Source organism: Myxocyprinus asiaticus, chromosome 19, assembly GCF_019703515.2.
Source record: "Myxocyprinus asiaticus isolate MX2 ecotype Aquarium Trade chromosome 19, UBuf_Myxa_2, whole genome shotgun sequence".
NCBI lineage: Eukaryota > Metazoa > Chordata > Actinopteri > Cypriniformes > Catostomidae > Myxocyprinus > Myxocyprinus asiaticus.
The window spans coordinates 35,526,610-35,549,349 of NC_059362.1; the positions used below are offsets into that span (position 1 = coordinate 35,526,610).

The 22,740-nt window shown below is 37.0% G+C and overlaps 1 protein-coding gene across 2 annotated transcripts; it reads left to right on the plus strand.

The window, feature by feature from the left end:
* The first annotated feature begins 1,068 nt into the window (after positions 1 to 1,068).
* Positions 1,069 to 22,448, plus strand: LOC127456761 (opsin-5-like). Of its 2 annotated transcripts, none has more exons than XM_051725337.1 (7): positions 1,069 to 1,285; positions 7,996 to 8,150; positions 12,477 to 12,596; positions 17,423 to 17,593; positions 17,752 to 18,086; positions 18,586 to 18,830; positions 19,169 to 22,448. In XM_051725337.1, the coding sequence occupies exons 2-7, from the start codon at positions 8,018 to 8,020 to the stop codon at positions 19,230 to 19,232; spliced, it is 1,068 nt and encodes a 355-aa protein (XP_051581297.1). In that variant the 5' UTR covers positions 1,069 to 1,285; positions 7,996 to 8,017; the 3' UTR covers positions 19,233 to 22,448. The 2 variants fall into 2 exon arrangements, with proteins under 2 accessions (XP_051581297.1, XP_051581298.1); XM_051725338.1 differs by lacking the exon at positions 1,069 to 1,285 and adding an exon at positions 9,654 to 9,750 and having other exon boundaries at positions 8,023 to 8,150.
* Positions 22,449 to 22,740: the final 292 nt, after the last annotated feature.

The following is a 22,740-nucleotide window of genomic DNA, read 5'->3' on the forward strand; positions in this document are numbered from 1 at the left end:
TTGACCATTAAAGTCCCCAAAATTCTCACTGGCTTAAAGACAGGAAATAAGATTTTGTGGAGAATTAAAGTTTGTATAGTAACAATAAATGGTTGAAGTTATTAAAGAAAATGTATCCTTTTTACTCTCATGTATATTTTAGTCCAGTGCCAAGTCAAATGACTGTTTTTCCTCTTAACTTCAAATTTAATACTTTCTCTGGTTCTCTATTTCAAATTCTATCTCTCACTTATTTTCCAGGATTAATCAAGATCTGTGTAGATTTGGACTCACTTATACACCCGTTTTTGTTTTCATAGTCCTCAATTCTAAAATGGCCCTTTTTCACACCTCGAAACACTTGCAAATTTCAAGAGACCATCATCACGACATCTGAAATGCTGCAGGGGACCTTTTGAAGTGTAATGTGTGAGGTCATTTAAAACTTAAACACATTTCAACACATAGTTGTCATTATAAAATAAAATTAAAAATTGCTTTGCTTACAGGTGATGAAATATGTTGTAGCTCAATCTATAATTTAGTGACAATTCAATCTGCAGTGAGGAAGATAACAATACAAGGACTGTTATTTAATATTTACTTCACTTAAGGCAGGTTTTGCCAACACTGGGTCCCCACTTGATTTACAATGTTCATAAACAATGTAATTGCATAAGCACAGTCAATACTAAGTAAAACTAATGAACAACATCTGCTTAATTGTTTTGAGGTGCTGCACATTAGTTTATTGCTTATACACACAAATGTTTATATATATATAATATATATATATTATTATTATTATTATTATTATTATTATTATTATATTAATTATATTCATGGTATATTTCAATAATATGGGCAAAGTGTTACATTATATTGCTGCTGAGTGGCGCCCCCTTGCAACTTTGCCACAAACAAGAGGAATTGTCCATAGTAGTTATGGTTTATTTATACTGTCACCACATAAACTACACATCTGTCATAAAAGGGGCGGATCTATACACTTTTCAGTGTTACATGTGTTGACTTTCCACCAGGACTACCAGATGGGCTGAGTGCTGCAGTCATCCTGTAAATTAGCCCCCCGTCCCCGTTGAAGAACAATCATCGCCATGGGAAAGAGGCAAAGCCAAATCCTTGAAGTGAAGAGTCGGTTTAAATAGGAAACATCACCGGCGCAGTGTGCGTGATTAACAAACGTGGACTATGGAGAAGTTAACAGCTCAATCCTAGGATAATTTCAAGACAGGGAGAAAAGTGCTGCTCAGATCCATCGGTATGGTTGACGAATCTCAGCAAGGTAAGCAAAAACAATAAACATAGCCTAAATTAACACGACACTGCTGCCAACTACCTGCATCATCTTCATGTCTTGAGAGATTTCTATTAAGTTGTTTTTGCATGTTTATGTTGCATATTTGTTATTGCTCCTATTTTTTTTTAATTTTTTTTTTTTTTTTTTTTTTCATTGTGTGGTGATTGAATAATTAAACTAAATATGATAAATGCTGAATGGTAAAATGTTGCAATAAATGAAGTCTTGATAGAGTATAAAAAGAATGAGCCAAAACATGTTTCATTAAACTTCAGTGTAATCTAATGATGTAAAGAATGCGTCTTTGTTATTGTATTAGAAGTAATGTATATAGCATCCCTCTATTGAACACTCTGTCTTTGTTAGTGTATTAGATTAATTAAATACACTGATTTTTTTTTTTTTTTTACCTTGAAATGTGCTTCATGTGGTGACATCCAAATTAACTGGTTTATTACATAAATATTTTTTTTAAATCATTGAATCTTCCTAAATACATTAGGTTACACCAGTAAAACTAATTTTAAGGGTTTGATCAGGTAGAAAGAGCTTTATTATTATTATTATTATTATTTATTATTATTTATTTATTTATTTTTTATTTTTTTTACAGTGTAGCCTTCTCTTCAATACCGTGCTTTATATAATATGGTAAGGTGGCTGTTGTATTTTCAGCTAAATTGGCAAACAGTGCATTTGTAATTAAACAAAAATTGTTCCAGAATCAAACCTTCCAGAAAACAGATTAGATGACAGCTTTGGTTTTGTAACCACTGTTGAAACCAGAGGGATCTCCACACACACTCAAGTGTCCGCACACTCTATAAAGACCTACAAATAGTATTATATAAATATGTGTTTCATACCATGCCATGAGCTGTCAACATATAACATGGGTCACATGGGTCATGGTTTAGTAACTTCACACTTAATATCACATGTTTGGAGTTGCAGGGGCATTGTTAACTAAAAGAAGGATTTATGATGCAGCATCACCTCTGACTATCCGGGAGAGGATTTCAAAAGCTGCATGTCACCAAATAGTGTAGTGAAAGCTCATTAAGCTAATCATACTATTCTCCATAAATCCACCAGAAGCCTTAAAGTGGCCATCAGTGTGTCCATAGAAAGCTTAATACTTGTTGATGTCATTTTGAGCTTGTTTTTCAATGTCTAAGATGAATGGTTGTTTCAAATTTAAAAACATTTGTTTTTAGGGCTTAGTAAAAGCATTATTTTAAGATTGGCATTAACACAAAAATCTAGTGTCACATGACAGTTTACCCCAATCGTTAGCCTGTGTTAATCATGATGACAGTATACATCCTTGAAAGCTAATTTATTGTGCGTGATTATGGATTGATCTTCTGTTGACAAAAAAAGTCAGCTGAATTACATTCTCAGAATGTTCTGCACTTTTACAAGACTATAAACTATCAGAACTATTTGTCCAATGCTGAGTTCACTTTCAGAAAACGAGCTTTTGAACATTTTAAAACGTTTAAATATTTTAAATCTAAATCTAAACCTACGATCGCATTTGCTGAGCTTCTTCAGAAAATGTAAATTGCATTATGACGCTCAAATTAATTTTAGATGACAATCAAGTTCAGTTGGTCATTAAAAGTTGCTGGACAATGTCCTGCATAACTGCATTATGCTTTAGATTAGATGATTGTTCAAAATAGCCCATTGAATATCAGGAAATGTATCATATGTAAACCCTGATATTACACTGCATTATTATTTTTTTTAATAGCTGTGCACACAGCATATACACATGGATGGATAGTCCTTATACTAAGACTGAAAGTTTGCCCCACACTTGGTGCAGGTTGCCAGCTTGAACAGGACCATGACGATCCACTTTTGGGTTGGAACCGAAATTTTTTTTTACGCATTTTCACTTTGTCGATAACAAAATAGCGTGAAAAGTGAATGGAAACTAGGTTATAGTGCCAGTTCATGAAAGGGGATTATTAGGAGGCCAATGGGGGGAATTTGGGATTTTTAATGACCACAGAGAATCAGGACCTCAGTTTAATGTCTCATCCAAAGCACAGTGCCCTTTTATTTACAGTATAGTGTCCCCATCACTATACTAGGGCATTAGGACCCACATAGACCTCAGGTTGAGCACTGCCTGCTGGCCTCCCTAATACCTCTTCCAGCAGAAACCTTAGTTTTCCCCAGGAGGTCTCCCATCCAAATATTGACCAGGCTCAACCCAGAATAGCTTCAGTGGGCAACCAGTCTTGAGCTACAGGGTGGTGATATGGCTGCTGGCTGGTATTACATACCCCTGGTCTTTATCTGCAAGCCCATATAGAGTAAAGTGTCAAAGCATTTTCAATACAATTAGAAAATAATAGAATATATTCTATTTGATGTTTTCTTTTTCATATATCAATGAGATGATGCAACAAATGATTGGGATATGCAAAAATTTATGAGATTCATCTGGCCATCACATATTGAGCTACACACAACACAGAAGATACACATGTATTTTTACAGGCTCTTATTGAGTCTAAATAGACACTTACATAATTGTAGTAGTGCACCCAAATGGCCATAGCCATATCATACTATCTATGTGCTGTACTTGTTAGTTTACTTCGATGCTTCATTGGCAAATAGCAATGTCAAATGTAGAACAAATTAATCAAGCTGCCTTGAGTGACAAATAGCATGTATAATCTTTATGTGTACTTGCATATAGGATACTGATAATTCAACATCGTAGCGCAGAATATCGACATATGATAGTAATTTTTACGAATAAAGTACTCATTTGTCATGTAATAAAAAAACAAAAAATCCTGTGATAATAAATGTATTATATAAACTTAAAATTAAATTATATATATAATATACATAATATATAATATATATATAAGTAGGTGTACAGGTGTTCCTAAAGTTCTAAGTGTGTGTGTGTGTGTGTGTGTGTATGTATATATATATATATATATATATATATATATATATATTATGTTTCGAATTTTAATTTAGCTTTTATTCTACTTAATTTTCATTTTCAATTTGTCAATTCAATTGAACTTAGTTTTATTTAAAATTATCCCTATCTAAAGAAATAATACTCTATACTGAGATTTCTGTCTGAATCTTTTTTCTATATTTGCTGACTGATTTGGGAAAATACAGTACATACAAATGAGTCAACACAGTAGTAATTAGCACTCGCTGAGAAGTTACATCTCACGATTTGACTTCAAATGCTACATCCAAAAACACTGGAAAAGCCCACTGATAATATTAGGGCCATGTTGTCATGGACATGATTTTCTAGTTAATTTGCGGGAAACCGCACAATGCAGGGCAGTTCTGCGTGCTGCTCGTGTACCAAAATCCCTGATGCGTCCGTGTGCGTCTCGCACTATCTGCCGCAGAAGATAAAAAATTCTAATAATTTTATAATTTGAGGCTTGAGTGGTAGCCACGTTGGTCTGCAATCAGTCTGAAATCTTTAAATACCAACCAAAGAAAATTTCACTGAAAATAATAATTTTTAATCATAAATTTAACAGAATTGTCCTTCAAAAGTGTCAGAGATATAGGCTAAACAAAGACGTGCATAAGTTACCTGGTGGTTTACAATAAAAATAAAATAAAATAAACATTTAAAATAAAAATGTCATAACCAGCTAAATTAATCTCATAACATGAAGTAATAATACATTTATTTTATAGTCTATAATTAAATTATAAACAAAATATTTCACTGTCCATAATATCCTAATATTTTATTGTGCATGGTTGAATGTTGTGAATGGTGGACAAATGCTGTAAAAGAATGTATTTTAAGCATCTCGTCAATGCTTTGAAAATAGTCAATCAATAATAAATAGGAGCTGTTTAGAGTTGCTGTCTGCTTTAGCAATAATGCTTTTTTACACCATTTAAAAAGTTACACAGTTAATTCATCAAGCTATTATGGACCAGTTCAAGCTGACAACACTGCGTGGACCACATGAGACTACAGAAGCCTACATGTGTAGATACATTATGTCTAAAAGACTTAATATCCAATATTAATACTATTTTTACACTACCGGTCAAAAGTTTTGAAACACTTGACTGAAATGTTTCTCACGATCTTAAAAATCTTCTGATCTGAAGGTGTATGCTTAAATGTTTGAAATTAGTTTTGTAGACAAAAATATAATTGTGCCAGCATATTAATTTATTTCATTATAAAACTAAAATTTAATAATAAAAAAAAAGTTTTTGAAATTGATGAATTGGACCAAATAATAAAGAAAAGCAGCCAGTAAGTGCCCAACATAGATGGGAACTCCTTCAATACTGTTTAAAAAGCATCCCAGGGTGATACCTCAAGAAGTTGTTTGAGAAAATGTCAAGAGTACATGTCTGCAAATTCTAGGCAAAGGGTGACTACTTTGAAGATGCTAAAATATAACACAGTTTTGATTTATTTTGGATTTTGTTTAGTCACAACAGAATTCCCATAGTTCCATTTCCATAGTTTTGATGACTTTACTATTATTCTAAAATGTGAAAAAAAATTATAATAAAGAATGAGTGTTTCAAAACTTTTGACCAGTAGTGTGTGTATTTGTATTTCGATATGCTGTTTTTAGTAAACTGTGAGAGACATGATGTGGGTGGCTTGACTCAGTGAAGTTCAAGATTTTAAGTTTTTAACCACAGTGAAAATGCAATGCGAGCAACGTCTTGGCTGCACAAACGCCACATGCAATTTTACCAGTTGTCAGGTCCGTGTTGTGTGAAACTGCCTTGTTTAGTTTCTATTACATTGGATACATACCCGTCTTTATGTTTTCATCATGCTAGCCACCTCGGTAGTCAATGTTATACAGTGGTCTCTGTAGTAACATTCAAGCGTATTGGTTGACTGATGAGTGTGCCTGTGCGTATGTGTGTGTGTTTGCTTAAACACAGTGAAATAACTCTGCCTATGTCTACGACTTCAGGGGCTAATACAGCTGCATGCAGACAGAGATGCGTTCATTAATTTCTGTTTTTTTTTTTTTCATTGCATCACAAATTTCATGGAGTCCCAATGGCTCGAGTCTGCGTCAAGTCCGAGTAAAAATGCATCCGAATCCGTGACAAGTCCAAGTCCATTAAAATTGGACTCGTGACTCGGACTTGGACTGTTTGTACAGATGAACGTGGTACCTTCAGACATTTGGAAATTGCTCCCAAGGATGAACCAGACTTGTGGAGGTCCACAATTGTTTGAGGTCTTGGCTGATTTCTTTTGATTTTCCCATGATGTCAAGCAAAGAGGCACTGAGTTTGAAGGTAGGCTTTAAAATACATCCAGAGTTACACCTCCAATTCAGTACACCTCCTATCAGAAGCTAATTGTCTAATTGTCTAAAGGCTTGACATCATTTTCTGGAATTTTCCAAGCTGCTTAAAGGCACAGTTAACTTAATGTATGTAAACTTCTGACCAACTGGAATTAAGTCAATTAAAAGTGAAACAATCTGCCTGTAAACAATTGTTGGAAAAATGACTTGTATCATGCACAAAGAAGATGTCCTGAATGACTTGCCAAAACTATAGGTTGTTAATATTAAATCTGTGGAGTGGTTAAAAAATTAGTTTTAATGACTTCAACCTAAGTGTATGTAAACTTCTGACTTCAACTCTATATATACATACATACAAAGAGGTGGGGGCATAACTCCAAAAAATGGTTTAGGTAAAGGGGTTGGAATGAGGTCCAAAGTCACTAAAGAACCGAGGTACACATTTAAGGGTTAACTGCAGACAAATGGTTAGCAAGATTCCTGTAAACCTCAAAATATTATTATTATGATCAACCACCATCATTTAAAACTGTGGTTCTCAGTTTGTTTAGCTTCAGGGCCCAGTTTTTACATTGGACATCAAGTGGCAACCCAAAACAGTTCCAAAATTGTCATTCATTCTTTAACTTCTCAGTTTGTTTAGCTTCAGGGCCAAGTTTTTACATTGGACATCAAATGGCAACCAAAAACAGTTCCAAAATTGTCATTCATTCTTTAACTTTGACCAGCTAAATGTCTTGAAAGCACTGACTGAACAGAAAGAGAAGCTTTTGCAAAGTCGTAAATGGCAATAATTTAGAAAAGCATCAGTCACAATATTGCCCAGTAATAAGTAGTAAAAGTGCGTAATACTCATCTATGGTAGTAAAATCCTGTCTAAAAGTTTGTGTGGCGCTAAAATTGCACATCATCAAAGGACCTGCCACAACCTCTGGAAAGTATACTTTCTTTTAAGGACCTAGAATAACCTGTGTTTTATTGCAATGCTATGAAATTACATAGCTAAAAGTTCTGACACTTGTCTTAGTCCCATTCTTCAATACCTTCTTGAAAATGCAATCGTTTCGAAGCTAATTGCTTAGAATTCTATGCTGTATCTTCATGCTTTGTTTTCTTTCATTCTTCTCCTTTCACAAGAACATGTAGCACATCCTTTCACAAAGATTCAATATGTAACAATTACGGATGTGAAATGAGCATCTCTTTAGTTAGCCGATAAAAGATGATAGGGTTTGAAAACATTTATCTCGAGTGGCAGAATGTTGGCAGGAGGGTTTTGGATAATAAAGCTGTTGGATATGGTTTCCCGCCAAACTGAGTGCAAATGCATTTCTCCATTTTATCTTTTATCTTTTTTTAATTCTTCAGGAAAGTAAGCACACTCCTCAGTATGGCCCTATTGGAGAATGAGACCTCAATTCCCTCCGGCTACATCCTGCACTACCGTCTCCGAGGGGATCCCTTTGCCTCTAAGCTGTCCAAGGAGGCAGACATAGTGGCTGCGTTCTACATCCTCATCATCGGTAAGTGAAAGTTCATGTGGAACTTCTTTGAAAGTACGATGTAAAATGTCATAAAATCAGTGATGCCTTTGAATTTAAATGTTAATTAGTTAATTGCAGAAAATGACTTAAAGGTATTGTATTAAAAACGAGATTTCAAAATATCTACCAGTTTACGTGTGCATGTAAAATACCCTCAGACTGCCCAGACCTAGACTAGCCAATACATCACAAGGTTTAGACATCTATAAAAAAATTACAGTGTACAAGTTTTTCCCTAGAATCCATTCACAAAGGGCGAATTTGTCATAAATGGCATGACAATAAGCCATGACAAACAAAGAGTTACAGGAAGAAAGTGTTGTCATAAAAGTATAACATGTTACAGTAGAATGACAGTGCAACTTGATATAACATGATAGGCTCTATTACAATGATACTGTATATAACCAGGTTTGGGGAGTAATGGAATACATGTAACGGGATTACATATTTAAAATACAAAATATAAGTAACTGTATTCCACTACAGTTACAATTTAAATAATTGGTATTTAGAATAAAGTTACATTCAAAAAGTATTTTGATTACCGAAGAGATTACTTTGCATTTTATTGTCATTTGTTTCATTTAATATTTAGTCCTTTCAGATGGAAAACATTTATAAATGATGTGATCCAAAGTGCATTTGAACAGCAGTAAAACACTTTCTTATGATGTGTTACATTCATACGAGCAGACAGAGAAGTAAGTTTGAAGTAAGTTTGGAGCAGAAGAAATAGAAATAACCCTTGTGTAAATTGTCAGCTTTACACTAATCTGAAATGCTATTTCTAGCCATTTTACATGCATATGTTACCAGGCACGATCATATTTTATTATCAAGAAAATTCACGTTAGATCATAATTTCTTTTTTTCTAGTAAGACCTTTGATATTAGGGCAAAAATCGTATTCTTGATAATAATTTTTGTATTGTTTTCCTGTAAAAATATCTAAAAATCCTTAAAACAAGATCAATTTGATTTATCTTGTGTTAGAAACAACACTGTATAAGATATTTATGTTTTTCAGTGAATGTATTTTTAACATGTGTATTTTGTCTTACTGTACTGGCAGAATTTTTATAGTCAAAACAAGTGAAAAAATCTACCAGTGCTGAAGAAGTAATCCAAAGTATTTAGAATACGTTACTGACCTTGAGTAATCTAATGGAATACATTACAAATTACATTTTACAGCATGTATTCTGTAATCTGTAGTGGAATAAATTTCAAAAGTAACCCTCTCAATCCTGTATATAACAAAATATAACATGATATAACAGGCAAAGAATAAACTGTGAACATGTTGTGATCAATAAACACTCACAGCCAGAATGAATCAAGTGAATAAATCAAAACATTTCTGAAATGTGTCATCCAGTGAATTTTAGAATGAACACACAACATACTCTAATGCATTTTGGTGATGATCCCATTTGAATTGAAAATACATTATGCTGTCTCTTTTTTTTTTTTTGCTAGTTTTTAATTGGCTATAACACAACCTGACTAAAGAAGCAATCACTCCCCTTGCCAAAAGAATGACTGCTATGCCCACTCTCTGCACAGTGTTACAAAGGTAGAAATAATTTATATGTGTTGCCAATGCATGGATGTCTCTTTTGTAATAAGCTTTTAAAAAAAAATACAATTCCCTAATCCTTGGCTGTTCTGAACAACATTATTTAAGCTGCAGTCATCCATATGAAACCATGGTGTCAAGAAGATGCTCAGAAGGATTTTCTATCCCTCTTTCATGGGGGCAACGTGCCTGTCCATCCTCTCACTAAAATCCTACACCACCTATCTGCCGCTTAAGCTGTTTTCTTACATGTTGCCAAGGTTTAATCTAATTCTCTTTTGACCTGAATGATGTGCACATTTCAACATCCTTGCAGATATAACAAAAGAATTGATAGCTCTCTGTCATTTTATTTTGCACAATCTAATCTCCTTTGTTTGTGCAGTTTACTTGTGCAAACTGACAAATCAACAAATGTCAATGATGAAAAGCAAAATAACTTCTCTTCCTTCTTTAATAAACTCTATGTGAACAGATGGCCAGTAACTTATTAGTGCTTAAAATACTCAAAATATTGGTAAACTAGTTTTCTATGCTTCATCAATGTTAAAAACCTTAAAGGGATAGTTCACCCAAAAATGGAAATTTTGTCATCATTTACTGTTTTGTTGTTCCAAACACGATGACTTTCTTTGTCCACTTTTCTTTTTGTCACTATTCACTTGCATTATATGGAAGAGGAAAAAAAATGGTGCAATTAAAGTGAATTAATTGCATGAAGAAAGTTTGAAGAAAGTTATATGAAAACAACATTAGGGTGAGTAAATGGTGTCAGAATGTTCATTTTTGGGTGAACTATCCCTTTTCAGAACACAAACTGTAGAAACAATGAGCGCAATTATATGCACATTCTTACTTTGATTATGCTTTAAGGCATAGTTCACCCAAAAATGAAAATTCTCTCATCATTTACTCAACCTCATATTATTCCAGATGTGTATGACTTTCTTTCTTCTGTAGAAAACAAACAATAATTTTTAGAAGAATATCTCAGCTCTGTAGGTCCCTTCAGTGCGAGTGAATGAAAGCCAGAAATCTGATCGTCCATAAAGCACTTAAAAGCAGCATAAAAGTAATCCATAAGACTCCCATGGTTAAATCCATATCTTCGACATGATAGGTGTGGGTGAGAAACAGATCAATATTTAAGTCCTTTTTTACTATAAATCTCCACTTTCACATTCAGATGTGAAAGGGAAACTAAACAGGCACCACATGTGACTTTCAGATGTGAAAGTGAAAATGGAGATTTATAGTGGGTGAACTATCCCTTTAATAAGATGACAACGTGTGTGGTAATGTAAACACATGAAACAGCTTTCCTTTATCGGTGTTAGGTCATAAATGGCGTGAGAATAAACTGATTGACACCATTACCTCGATTTGCGTTGCATGTGAACACCTTTACTGGCATTCTTACTGGCTTAGCCAATGTGCACAAGTGTTGTGCGCTTGCCTCTTCAATGTTTGAAATCAAAAGCAGAGAATAACTAGATTATTTCAAATCTCATGTAAACACGTTTTTTGCTTTGTCTGATTTTTTAATTAAGCTGATTATTAGGAATTCTTAGCGTATTGGTGTGCATAGAAACTGGCTCAATGTATCAGTTAGTAAATTTATTGTGTGTGATCCATGCACATTGATTTATGATCATATGAGCACAGTAGACTACAGTGGAAGAGTTCATTAAATTGATCTATTACTGATGCTATTATGCATCAGACCGAGATATGAAAAGATGTGGAATTATAGAAAGCACTATAAATTCTGCCTTAAAAATCTAAAGTTATGTCTCCCAAAATCAGAAGATGTGTCCTTGGAGATTATGGATTTGACATAAGTGTTCTCTGAGTAGAGGTTTGAGTGTTTTGTAGCAACTGTCGGTTCACAGGTTTGAAGTCCCTGTGAAACTCTTTGATGACACTTTCAAAGTCCTTCCCAGCTTTAATAAATATTCCTGCCACATACTTGCAGTGTATAATCTAGCCCACATGGAGAGGAAAAAGGTATAACATCAACAGAAACAATGTTTTGTTTGACTGTGTTTGATTAGTATAGACAGTGTAATCAGAAAAGGCAAATTATCAAACTGTTCTGTCATTATGAGGACACTTTCTCACCTTTTCAAAGAAACAAAGAAATGGGACAACCAATAATGTCCAAGTCTCATCAGCTCTTTAAACATTACAATGTTACAACAGGTGTCTTAAAGGGATAGTTCACCCACAAATGAAATTCTGTAATAATTTACTCACCTTCATGTTGTTCCAAACTTTATTCCATGAAACACAAAAGATGTTTGGAGGCAGAACATTTGAAACTGTTAGCCTCAGTCACCATTAACTTTCATTGCATTTTTTCCATACAATGAAAGTGAATGGTCACTGAAACTTTTCATCAAAACATGCAATAAGTTATCCTGAAATAATCCAAAAATAATCAAAGATTAGGTCACCTAATAATTGTAATCTAAAAGATTATGTTACTGATTACAATTTTAGTTTTGTCATTTATAATCAGTAACAGATTACATTTCAGAAGTAATCTACCCAACACTGTTAATGAATGTCTTTTCTAAAGGCAGTTTTTTTTTGTAAAATACAATGTAAAAAATAAAAATAAAAAAAATAAATAAAAAACATTTATAGACTACTATATATACAATTATGTAATACATGTGCAATTTTACAGTTTGTCTTATCTTTTTGCTCTCTTTTAACAGGTATCTTGTCAACCACTGGAAATGGCTATGTCATATACATGACAGCCAAACGGAAGAGCAAGTTAAAGCCGCCAGAACTCATGACGCTGAATCTAGCTATATTCGACTTTGGCATATCAGGTGAGCTCATGAGTTTGAATGTCCTCATGAAATAAGCATGCCATTAAAGCATCTGTCAGTTGTGCTCATTCAAGTTCTGTTAAAATGAATTCATATTTCTAAAATGTAATACCCAGAATACAAGTGAGATTAGGTACAGTGACAGGGAAAAGTATGTGAACCCTTTGATATACCTGGATTTCTGTAGGAATTGGTCATGAAATTTGATCTGATCTTCAACTAAGTAGGACGAACTGCTTATAATGCACAAACAATAAAAAATAATGAACAAACAATAAAAAGAGCATACATTCACAATTCAGGTTAAAAAGCTAACTGGAGACAGTAGTCAGTAACCTTGAATCCAATCAATCAGCTGAGATTGGAGGTGTTGGTCAAGCCGCCCTGCCTTATAAAACACTCAAAAATCAGAAATCCAGGTAAATATAAAGGGTTGTCATTCTTTTCCATCCATCCTTTTTCCAGGACTCATCCAATGTGTGTAGGATTTCATTAAAAGCTCCTTTGGGTTTTCATTGAAGACATACACCTTTCAGTCTGTGCTATAGTGGCCCCTTGAGCCTTGGGCATTGTGTTTTGAACAGACAGTGTGGCAGTAAATCAGCCAAGGTTATTCAGCCTGGCCTCTTTTATGACTCTGGTCATGTCATCCCTCTGGCTGATCTGTTTTTGAAATGCATTTATATTTAATATATACTGCCTGCTTTCAGAATAACCAAAAGGTTTCAAAGATGGATTAAATATCAAATTCCTTTCATGATTGACCTTGTGCATATATTCACTCATGAAACACCATCTTTTCTATCAGGTTCCTCTGGTCCTCCTTTTGTTCACCAAAAAACTGTTCAGTCACTATTGTACTCCATTATGAATGCAGTCTCCTGTGTACTGTACATGTTATTGTATCTGATTATTTAAATAAGTGCACTTGAGAGGCAAGAATAAATGATTTATGTAGTTTATGTAAACACACTTGACTGAATTTGTTTCTCATGATCTTAAAAAAAAAAACGTGATCAAAAGACTTATGCTTAAATGCTTGAAATTAGTTTTAGTCTGACAGGAACCCTGCATACATGAAAACTCTTGGGAATACCATTTAAAAAGCATCTAAGGACCAACCTAATTAAGCTTTAAAGTTTGAATGTTCAGAGAATTGCCAGAGTGTGCAGAGCTGTAATCTAGACAAAGGTTGGTTACTTTGAAAAAGTTCAAATATAAGGTTGTTTTGATTTGTTTTACATTTTTTGTTCACTACATAATTTCCAAACTTTAAAAAGTGTTATTTCATAGTTATATATATATATATTGACTGTTGTTCTAAAATGTGGAAAATAGTAATAATAAAGAACAAGTGGGTGTGTCCGAACACTGGAGAGTAGCTGCATAATAAAAATGTCCTCGCTTTCAACTAGTTTTTTTATTCATAATTGTACTCTAGCCCCACCTAGTGGATATCTGTATATTTTCACAGCCTCAGAGGAGCAGTAATAGTTTGCTGAGGACTCTGTGTGTGGTAATAAAATCAGCATTCCTTATTACCTGCTGCTTACTGCCTTCAGTTTTAATGGGAACTTTTTATGGTTTGTTAAATAATCATGATCTTATACAACACTCTGAAAGAACTTGCTTTCTAAGATTTACAGAACAAATAACTTCCTTTGCTGTGGTGTAGTGAAAGAAATTTTACTGCCATGTGGCCCATTACAGACAGATAGTGGAACCATTTGTCCTTATGAAATACTTGCTTATTGTGGACTAAAAATGGACTGAGAGCATACGTTTTTGCACTAATATTACATTAAAACAGACCTCGTCCTTTCCTCATGAAGTTTATTTTAATTAAAGCTGAAGTGTGTAGTTTCCGCACAACAAGCACCACCTAACAAAACTGCACAAAACAAAGAGACACATTGTTTACTGTTTTATTTTTATTTATTTTTTTATTTACCTACAATTGTCTTTTAGTTGTCTCTGGGATAGGATGACTGGAACACTGAAACTGAAACACAAGTTTCACACTTAAAGAAATTTCTGCGCTACATGCATCACCAAGCGGAATTGTTAAAATAATGGCTGTTTTCAATCAGGTTTACCAATCTTTCTTTGGTTAGACAAACAGATAGTCCCACCCCCCCAAACTCATGTCATTGGTTGAGCCACTGTTGTTTTGTTGGGCTGGTTGGATTTCTCAAACAAACAGAGCAATGTTTTGATAGTTCTAGAGCCACAGTGTTTACAAATTCGGGGATGAAATCAACTTGCGAGTGGCTTACTTAATTATTAATTATTTTAACACACACTTCACCTTTAAGCAAGGCTTTGAGGACTTGGTATAGCACGAAGATCACGGGTAATGGGGAAGAGTCAGGAAAGTAGATCAGATATGATTGATCATTTTAAATGCCTGAGAACTGCCCTTGTCGAAATTCAGCATTAATATCAATAGCAATTTGGGTATGAATTAAGTTTTGTTTTTAGTTAGAATAAAGATGGCCTTTATAACTTAGCAGCATGGCATCACAATATTCCAGAATAATGGGACTTTTGTTTCCTGAGAGTCATGTACGCTTGTATGCTTTAGTGCGTCACATTTGCGCAGACTTGGGGTTAGTATATTCTTTTTACCTCTGGCTACCCTTCCCATCCGTTTTTCTATAAAACAGATATATAGGTCACAGGTATAGTACAGTAGGCCCATAGAAGTTTCATGGGAATCTCCAAAAATGATGGCACACTACTGCGACAGGAATTGGACAGAACTGACACTTCTTGAGGGATGATGCATGGTCCATGTTACTTTGTTGGATGGATTACTGGGGATATGTATATTACAAATAGGATATGCTACTTTTGTGTGTAACAGTGGTACTGATTTTTAAAGGAATATTCTGGGTTAAATACAACTTTTTAACCCAAAAATAGATAGATAGTTACACTTTGCAGGGGAATTAATCTACGAATGGCTTAGACTTACACACACTGATGAGCCAAAACATTATGACCACTCACAGATGAAGCAAATAACGTTGATCATCTCCTAACAAGGCCACATTTCAAGGTCTGTGTAGATTAGATGGTAAGCACACAATCAGTTCTCGTAGTCAACATGTTGAATGCAGGAGAAATGGGCAGGAGTAAAGACCTTAGCAACTTTGACAAGGGCCAAATTGTTATGGCCAGATGACTGGGTCAGAGAATCTCTGAAATAACAAGGCTTGTGGGGTGCTCCCGGTCAGCAGTGGTGAGTACCTACCGACAGTGGTCGGAGGGGGGACAAACCACAAACCGGCAAGAGGGTGTTGGGCGCCCAAGACTCATCGATGCGCGAGGGCAACGAAGGCTATCCTGTCTGATCTGAACCGACAGAAGGTCTACTGTGGCACAAGTCACAGAAAATGTTAATGATGGTTACGGGAGGATTGTGTCATAACACACAGTGCATTGCACCCTGCTGCGTATGGGGCTGCGTAGCCGCAGACCAGTCAGAGTGCCAATGATGTACCCTGCCCAACGTTGAATGCGCCTACAATGGGCACGCGAGCGTTGGAAATGGATCTTGGAGCAGTGCAAGAAGGTCGCCTAGTCCGATGAGTCCCGTTTTCTTTTATATCACATGGACGGCCTTGTACGTGTGCGCCATTTACCTTGGAAAGTGATGGCACCAGGATGCACTGTGGGAAGATGACAAGCTGGTGGAGAGAGTGTGATGACCTGGGCAATGTTCTGCTGGGAAACTCTGGATCCGGCCATTCATGTGGATGTCAATTTGACATGTGCCACCTACCTAAACATCGTTGCAGACCAGGTACACCCCTTCATGGTAATGGTATTCCCTGATGGCAGTGTCTTCTTTCAGCAGGATAATGCGCCCTGCCACACTGCACACATTGTTCAGGAATGGTTTGAGGAACATGATGAAGAGTTCAAGGTGTTACCCTTGCCTCCAAATTCCTTAGATCTCAATCTGATTGAGCATCTGTGGGATATGCTGGACCAACAAGTCTGATCCACGGCAGCTCCACCTCGCAACTTACAGGACTTGAAGGACCTCCTGCTAATATCTTGGTGCCAGATACCACAGGACACCTTCAGGGCTCTTATAGAGTCCATGCCTCAGAGGGTCAACGCTGTTTTGGCGGCAGGTGGAGGACCAACTGCATATTAGACAGGTGGTCATAATGTTTTTGCTCATCTGTGTATTTCAACATAGAAATTACCTTTCTTAAGCTCTCTGGTAAAATTTCCCAAAAGACTTCCATTGTAAGTGCATTACTGCACACAGACGTTTTCTTTGTTTTCAATAATAATTCAAAATTATTTTCTGTGTGAAATCGACTGCATGGAATTTTTGTTGTATTTGAGAATATTCCTTTAAACTGGTTTAAAGTTACTTTTACTTACAAGTCCTTTGAGTGGCATAATCACCACCCTTTAATTAAAAGCTTTGCACGGAACACAATAGTTAATATATTCATTATCTCATAGAGCATGCAAAAATACTGCAGTGCTGCGCTCTCTCATATGCAAATAGCTCTCATTAATCTCCAAAAAATCTGTCGGTTTGCTGACTCTCTGCTCTTTTTAATATGCATAGTTTATTTAAGGCCATTGTGCTTAAAAGAATGTATACTGCAGATTTCTCAGGTGCTCTTTGTTTTTTGTTTTTTTATATGGAATTATACTCTGAGAGCACACTTCAAAATCTGTTTTTGTTCTTAATTTCTATTGGTTTTGCAATGTGTAGTAATTCTGGCAGTGATATTGGCAGAGGGATATTTGGCTTTTGTGACATGAATTTCTTCCTGTTTTGTTTGTTTTGTCAGTTACTGGAAAGCCATTCTTTGTGATGTCTTGTTTTGCCCATCGCTGGCTCTTTGGCTGGGAGGGTTGCTGGTTCTATGGCTGGGCTGGCTTTTTCTTTGGATGTGGCAGTCTCATTACTATGACAATCGTTAGCTTAGACCGCTACCTGAAAATCTGTCACTTAAGATATGGTAAGAGATCCTGTCCATCCATCCATACATACATACATCCATCCATCCATAAATCCATCCATCCATATATGATTATTTCCAGGTATAAATAGGATTTTGAATGTGTGTCCCTCTTGTATCTATCTAGCTTGACTAACATGAAGTTACTCTCCCATTAGGTACATGGCTCAAACGGCACCATGCTCTTCTCTGTGTGGTTTTCATTTGGTTCTATGCTGCTTTCTGGGCCACTATGCCACTTGTGGGCTGGGGTAGCTATGCACCTGAGCCGTTTGGCACCTCCTGCACACTGGACTGGTGGCTGGCCCAGGCCTCAGTGGCTGGCCAGAGCTTTGTTATGTCCATCCTCTTCTTCTGCCTTGTCCTCCCCACCGGTGTTATTGTCTTCTCCTATGTCATGATTATCTTTAAGGTGAAGTCCTCAGCCAAAGAAGTCTCTCATTTCGACACACGGAATAAGAACAACCACAACCTAGAGATGAAGTTGACTAAGGTTGGCCTGTTAACATATTATGTCATTTCTTGTGTAATTTTTATTCATGACCAAGGTGCAAATTGCAATGTGGGCTTTGGGGCACTCTATTTAAAGGGATAGTTCACCGTTAAGTGAAAATGTTGTGATCATTTAGTCTCACATGTTTTTCAAAACCCTTATGTCTTTCTTTCTTTAGTGGAACACAAAGGGATATGTTAGGTAAAATGTTAGGGACTGACAGCCTCAGTCATCTATTGTATGGGGAAAAGATACCATGATAGTGAGTGACAAAATTAGAATTATTCTTTATGACACAAAAGTTGATGTTTGTGCTTGGGGTGCCAAAAAAGATTGCAACTTGAAAAAATACTGAAATTTCTCTGAAACAGTTGACCCTTCTGAAAGTCTTTGTATAATTCGAACAATGTTCATGAGAACAATTTATTCATATTTTTTAAACACTTATTATGTGGAGATGCCATGTAATATTTTATACTGTTGTGCTTGCGCCCTCCAGGTGGCGATGTTGATCTGTGCGGGGTTTTTAATAGCTTGGATCCCTTATGCTGTAGTCTCGGTGGTGTCTGCTTTTGGGGAGCCTGATTCAGTGCCTATTCCAGTCTCTGTTGTACCGACTTTGCTGGCCAAGTCTTCTGCCATGTACAATCCAATCATATATCAAGTCATTGATTGTAAGAAGAACTGTGCAAAATCTTTCTGCTTTCAAGCTTGGATTAAAAGGAAACATTACAAAACATCACGGTAGGTGTACCTCTTTAAATTAAACTGGAATAGGGATAAACTAGCTTTAAATCAACCCCCCTTATGTTCATTTATAAATGTTCATTTATCTATGGTCATTAAGTTCCTCATCATATCATCATATTATGGATCAAGCTCATCAAATGCCACTTTCACAATGTCATTATGTCTGTCCTTATGGAATAGTTATAATATATGGAATGGTAAGCTGTCTGCATTTACATATTTATTATAATCTTGCATCAGAGTCAGCCAAGCATGCCTTTATTAGGCTGAGCATAACAAACAACAGTTTATTGACTGAAGCCTATTGATTTCAGCTGTCTTGTTTTTCCCAGGTTCTTTTCCATCTCTGCCTCCCTGAAAGAGAGACCAGCCAATGAAGTTCAAATTGAGATATGAACAAATGGCAAGAACTCACAATGGGCTTGTAATTGAACACTGGGCACTTTCCTAATTATTGTGCAATTTAGACATCAATAATTCACCCTTGCCTAACTTTGCTGGTGTATTGTACTGCTGTCCACATCACAAACTTTTTGAAACCATCTTCTTTTAATTTCACCAGTGTGTGTATATAAGAATTAAGTGGTAAAGATAATATGTATTTTTATATTTTTTATGTTAATTGTTTTTTTTATATTTCTGTACCTGTGACATACCTACAGACCCAAACTTTGCACATCTGTATTGTCCCTAAAGCACTGTTTATATGCACAGTACAACAGCGTTTGATAGCTAATGTGATGTCACATTTTAACAAATACTAGTCTGTGTCCAGTATATTTTTTCTCATTTAGGTTTTGGACACTGAGTGAACATAAATGAAACTGGTCACGTACAATGATATCACACACATCTACACAATAGCAGCAATTGGCATGGTCACATATAAACACCAAATATAGTTAGATAAAAACAACATAAGTCAGAAGTTTACATACACCTTAGCCAAATACATTTCAACTCAGTTTTTCACAATTCCTGACATTTAATGGTAGAAAACATTCCCTGTCTTAGGTGAGTTAGGATCACTACTTTATTTTAAGAATGTGAAATGTCAGAATAATAGCAGAGAGAATGATTTATTTCAGCTTTCATCACATTCCCAGTGGGTCAGAAGTTTACATACACTTTGTTAGTATTTGGTAGCATTGCCTTTAAATTGTTTAACTTGGGTCAAACATTTTGAGTAGCCTTCCACAAGCTTACAGTTAGTTGCTGGAATTTTGGCCCATTCCTCCAGAAAGAACTGGTGAAACTGAGTCAGGTTTGTAGGCCTCCTTGCTCGCACATGCTTTTTCAGTTCTGCCCACACATTTTCTATCAGATTGAGAGGTATGCTTGGGGTCATTGTCTGTTTGGAAGACCCATTTGTGACCGAGCTTTAACTTCCTGGCTGATGTCTTGAGATGTTGCTTCAATATATCCACTTAATTTTCCTTCCTCGTGATGTCATCTATTTTGTGAAGTGTACCAGTCCCTCCTGCAGCAAAGCACCTCCACAACATGATACTGCCACCCCTAGGCTTCACAGTTGGGATGGTGTTCTTCGGCTTGCAAGCCTCACCCTTTTTCCTCCAAATATAACAGTGGTCATTATGGCCAAACAGTTCAATTTTTGATTCATTAAACCAGAGGATATTTCTCCAAAAAGTAAGATCTTTTTCCCCATGTGCACTTGCAAACTGTAGTCTGGTTTTTTTTATGGCAGATTTGGAGCAGTGGCTTCTTCCTTGCTGAGCAGCCTTTCAGGTTATGTTTTACTGTGGATATAGATATTTGTCTACCTGTTTCCTCCAACATCTTCACAAGGTCCTTTGGTGTTGTTCTGTGATTGATTTGCACTTTTTGCACCAAATTACGTTAATCTCTAGGAGACCGAATGCATCTTCTTCCTGAAAGGTATGATGGCTGCGTGGTACCATGGTGTTTATACTTGCGTACCATTGTTTCTACAGATGAACGTGGTACCTTTGGAAATTGCTCCCAAGGATGAACCAGACTTGTGGAGGTCCACAATTTTTTTTCGGAGGTCTTGGCTGATTTCTTTTGATTTTCCCATGATGTCAAGCAAAGAGGCACTGAGTTTGAAGCTAGGCATTAAAATACATCCACACGTACACCTCCAATTCAGTACACCTCATGTCAGAAGCTAATTGTCTAAAGTCTTGACATCAGTTTCTGGAATTTTCCAAGCTGCTTAAAGGCACAGTTAACTTAGTGTATGTAAAATTCTGTCCCATTGGAATTGTGATATAGTCAATTAAAAGTGAAACAATCTGTCTGTAAACTATTGTTGGTATAATTACTCGTGCCATGCACAAAGCAGATGTTCTAAATGACTTGCCAGGACTATAGTTTGCTAATATTAAATCTGTGGAGTGGTTAAAAATGAGTTTTAATGACTTAAACCTAAGTGTATGTAAACTTCTGACTTCAGTTGTAAGTGGTAACTACCGTCATGGCTACTTTCATAACCTCCTTTCCCTGATGGAGAGAACGAGACGTTGTGTCAATGTAGTGATACTAGGGGTCACTCTTGGGAGCCCCAAACAACTCAAACAAGTGGAATTTGCATGCCACTCCCCCGGATATATGGGTATAAAAGGAGCTGGTATGCAACCACTCATTCAGGTTTTGTGCTGAGGAGCCGAGACCAGGTCCCAGACATTTCAGCGGGTAGTTCAGCGTTGTGGCAAGAGGGACACAACATTTCGTTCCCTCCATCAGGGAACGGAGGTTACGAAAGTAACCATGATGTTCCCTATCTGTCACTCACTCGACGTTGTGTCGATGTAGTGACACTAGGGGTCCCTATACAGAACACCACAACTATCTAAACTGTGTTACGTGAACTGGCGGTGCGTGATGGCCAGACCGCTGTGTGCCTCGTAGCCAGCGCACCAGGCCGTCATGTAACCTCCCCCAATGCTCTTATGAGTGTCGACCGGTCCTTCAGGAACAAGTCGGCTGCCCAACAATAGGGAAAGGCTAGCCCAGCCGAGGCCTCTTTTCCTCTTTTTCTCCCCAAAGAGAGTGGAATTTGTTAACCGACTGGGAGCCATAAGTGTCTACATCGGGGGGTGTCCCTCCCAAGGGGAAGACACCACGGAGACCACACCCCACCCAAAAAGGGGGGGGTATTTTGAGTGGAATACGTCACATGGTCTTACCGAGTCTTGTTGGAAGTATGTCATGTGGAGAGTTCCCATGGTAGGTCTTACACGAAGGGGAGGAGTTTCTACAAAGCATGGCAGCCGGGGGCAGAGGGGCCTCTGCCCAAGGAAGACGCAGTTTACCGACAGGGAAACGATTTTGCGGAAGATATCACATGGTGTCGCCTTTGGGGAACCAGCACATGTGGAGCACTTACCTCAGTACAGGGCCTCATTAGCACACGTACTGGGCCGGCAGTGAGTTTCTCTGCAAACTCAACTGCCAGAGGCGCCACTGGCTAGGGCCCAGGAGGCCGCCACACTCCTGGTAGAGTGGGCTCGTAACCCTGCAGGGGGTGGCACATCCTGAGCCTGATATGCCATCCCGTCCAGGGGCCAGACGTGGAAATTCCAGAGGTCTGGTCGTGGGTGCCAGATGGCGCCCCATCCCTGAGAAACAAGGTCCTTCCTCAGGGGAATTCACTGGTGGGTGGGGAATTCACTGGGGGGTGGGGGGGCTGTCGCGAGGAGCGTGAGATCCGAGAACCACATCTGGGTGGGCCAGTAGGGTGCTACTAGGATGATCTGCTCCTTATCCTCCCTGACCTTGCACAGGGTCTGTGCAAGTAGGCTTACTGGGGGAAACGCGTATTTGCGTAGTCCGGGGGGCCAGCTGTGTGCCAGCGCATCTATACCGAGGGGTGCCTCGGTCAGGGCGTACCAAAGCGGGCAGTGGGAGGATTCCCGAGAAG

Bases quoted from the DNA above. Each gene is read 5' to 3' on its own strand.
- LOC127456761 (XM_051725337.1), top strand. From the start codon at position 8,018: ATGGCCCTATTGGAGAATGAGACCTCAATTCCCTCCGGCTACATCCTG. The intron at 12,597-17,422 runs GTGAGCTCATGA...TTGTTTTGTCAG, and splicing joins ATTCGACTTTGGCATATCAG to TTACTGGAAAGCCATTCTTT. The intron at 18,831-19,168 runs GTAGGTGTACCT...TGTTTTTCCCAG, and splicing joins AAACATTACAAAACATCACG to GTTCTTTTCCATCTCTGCCT.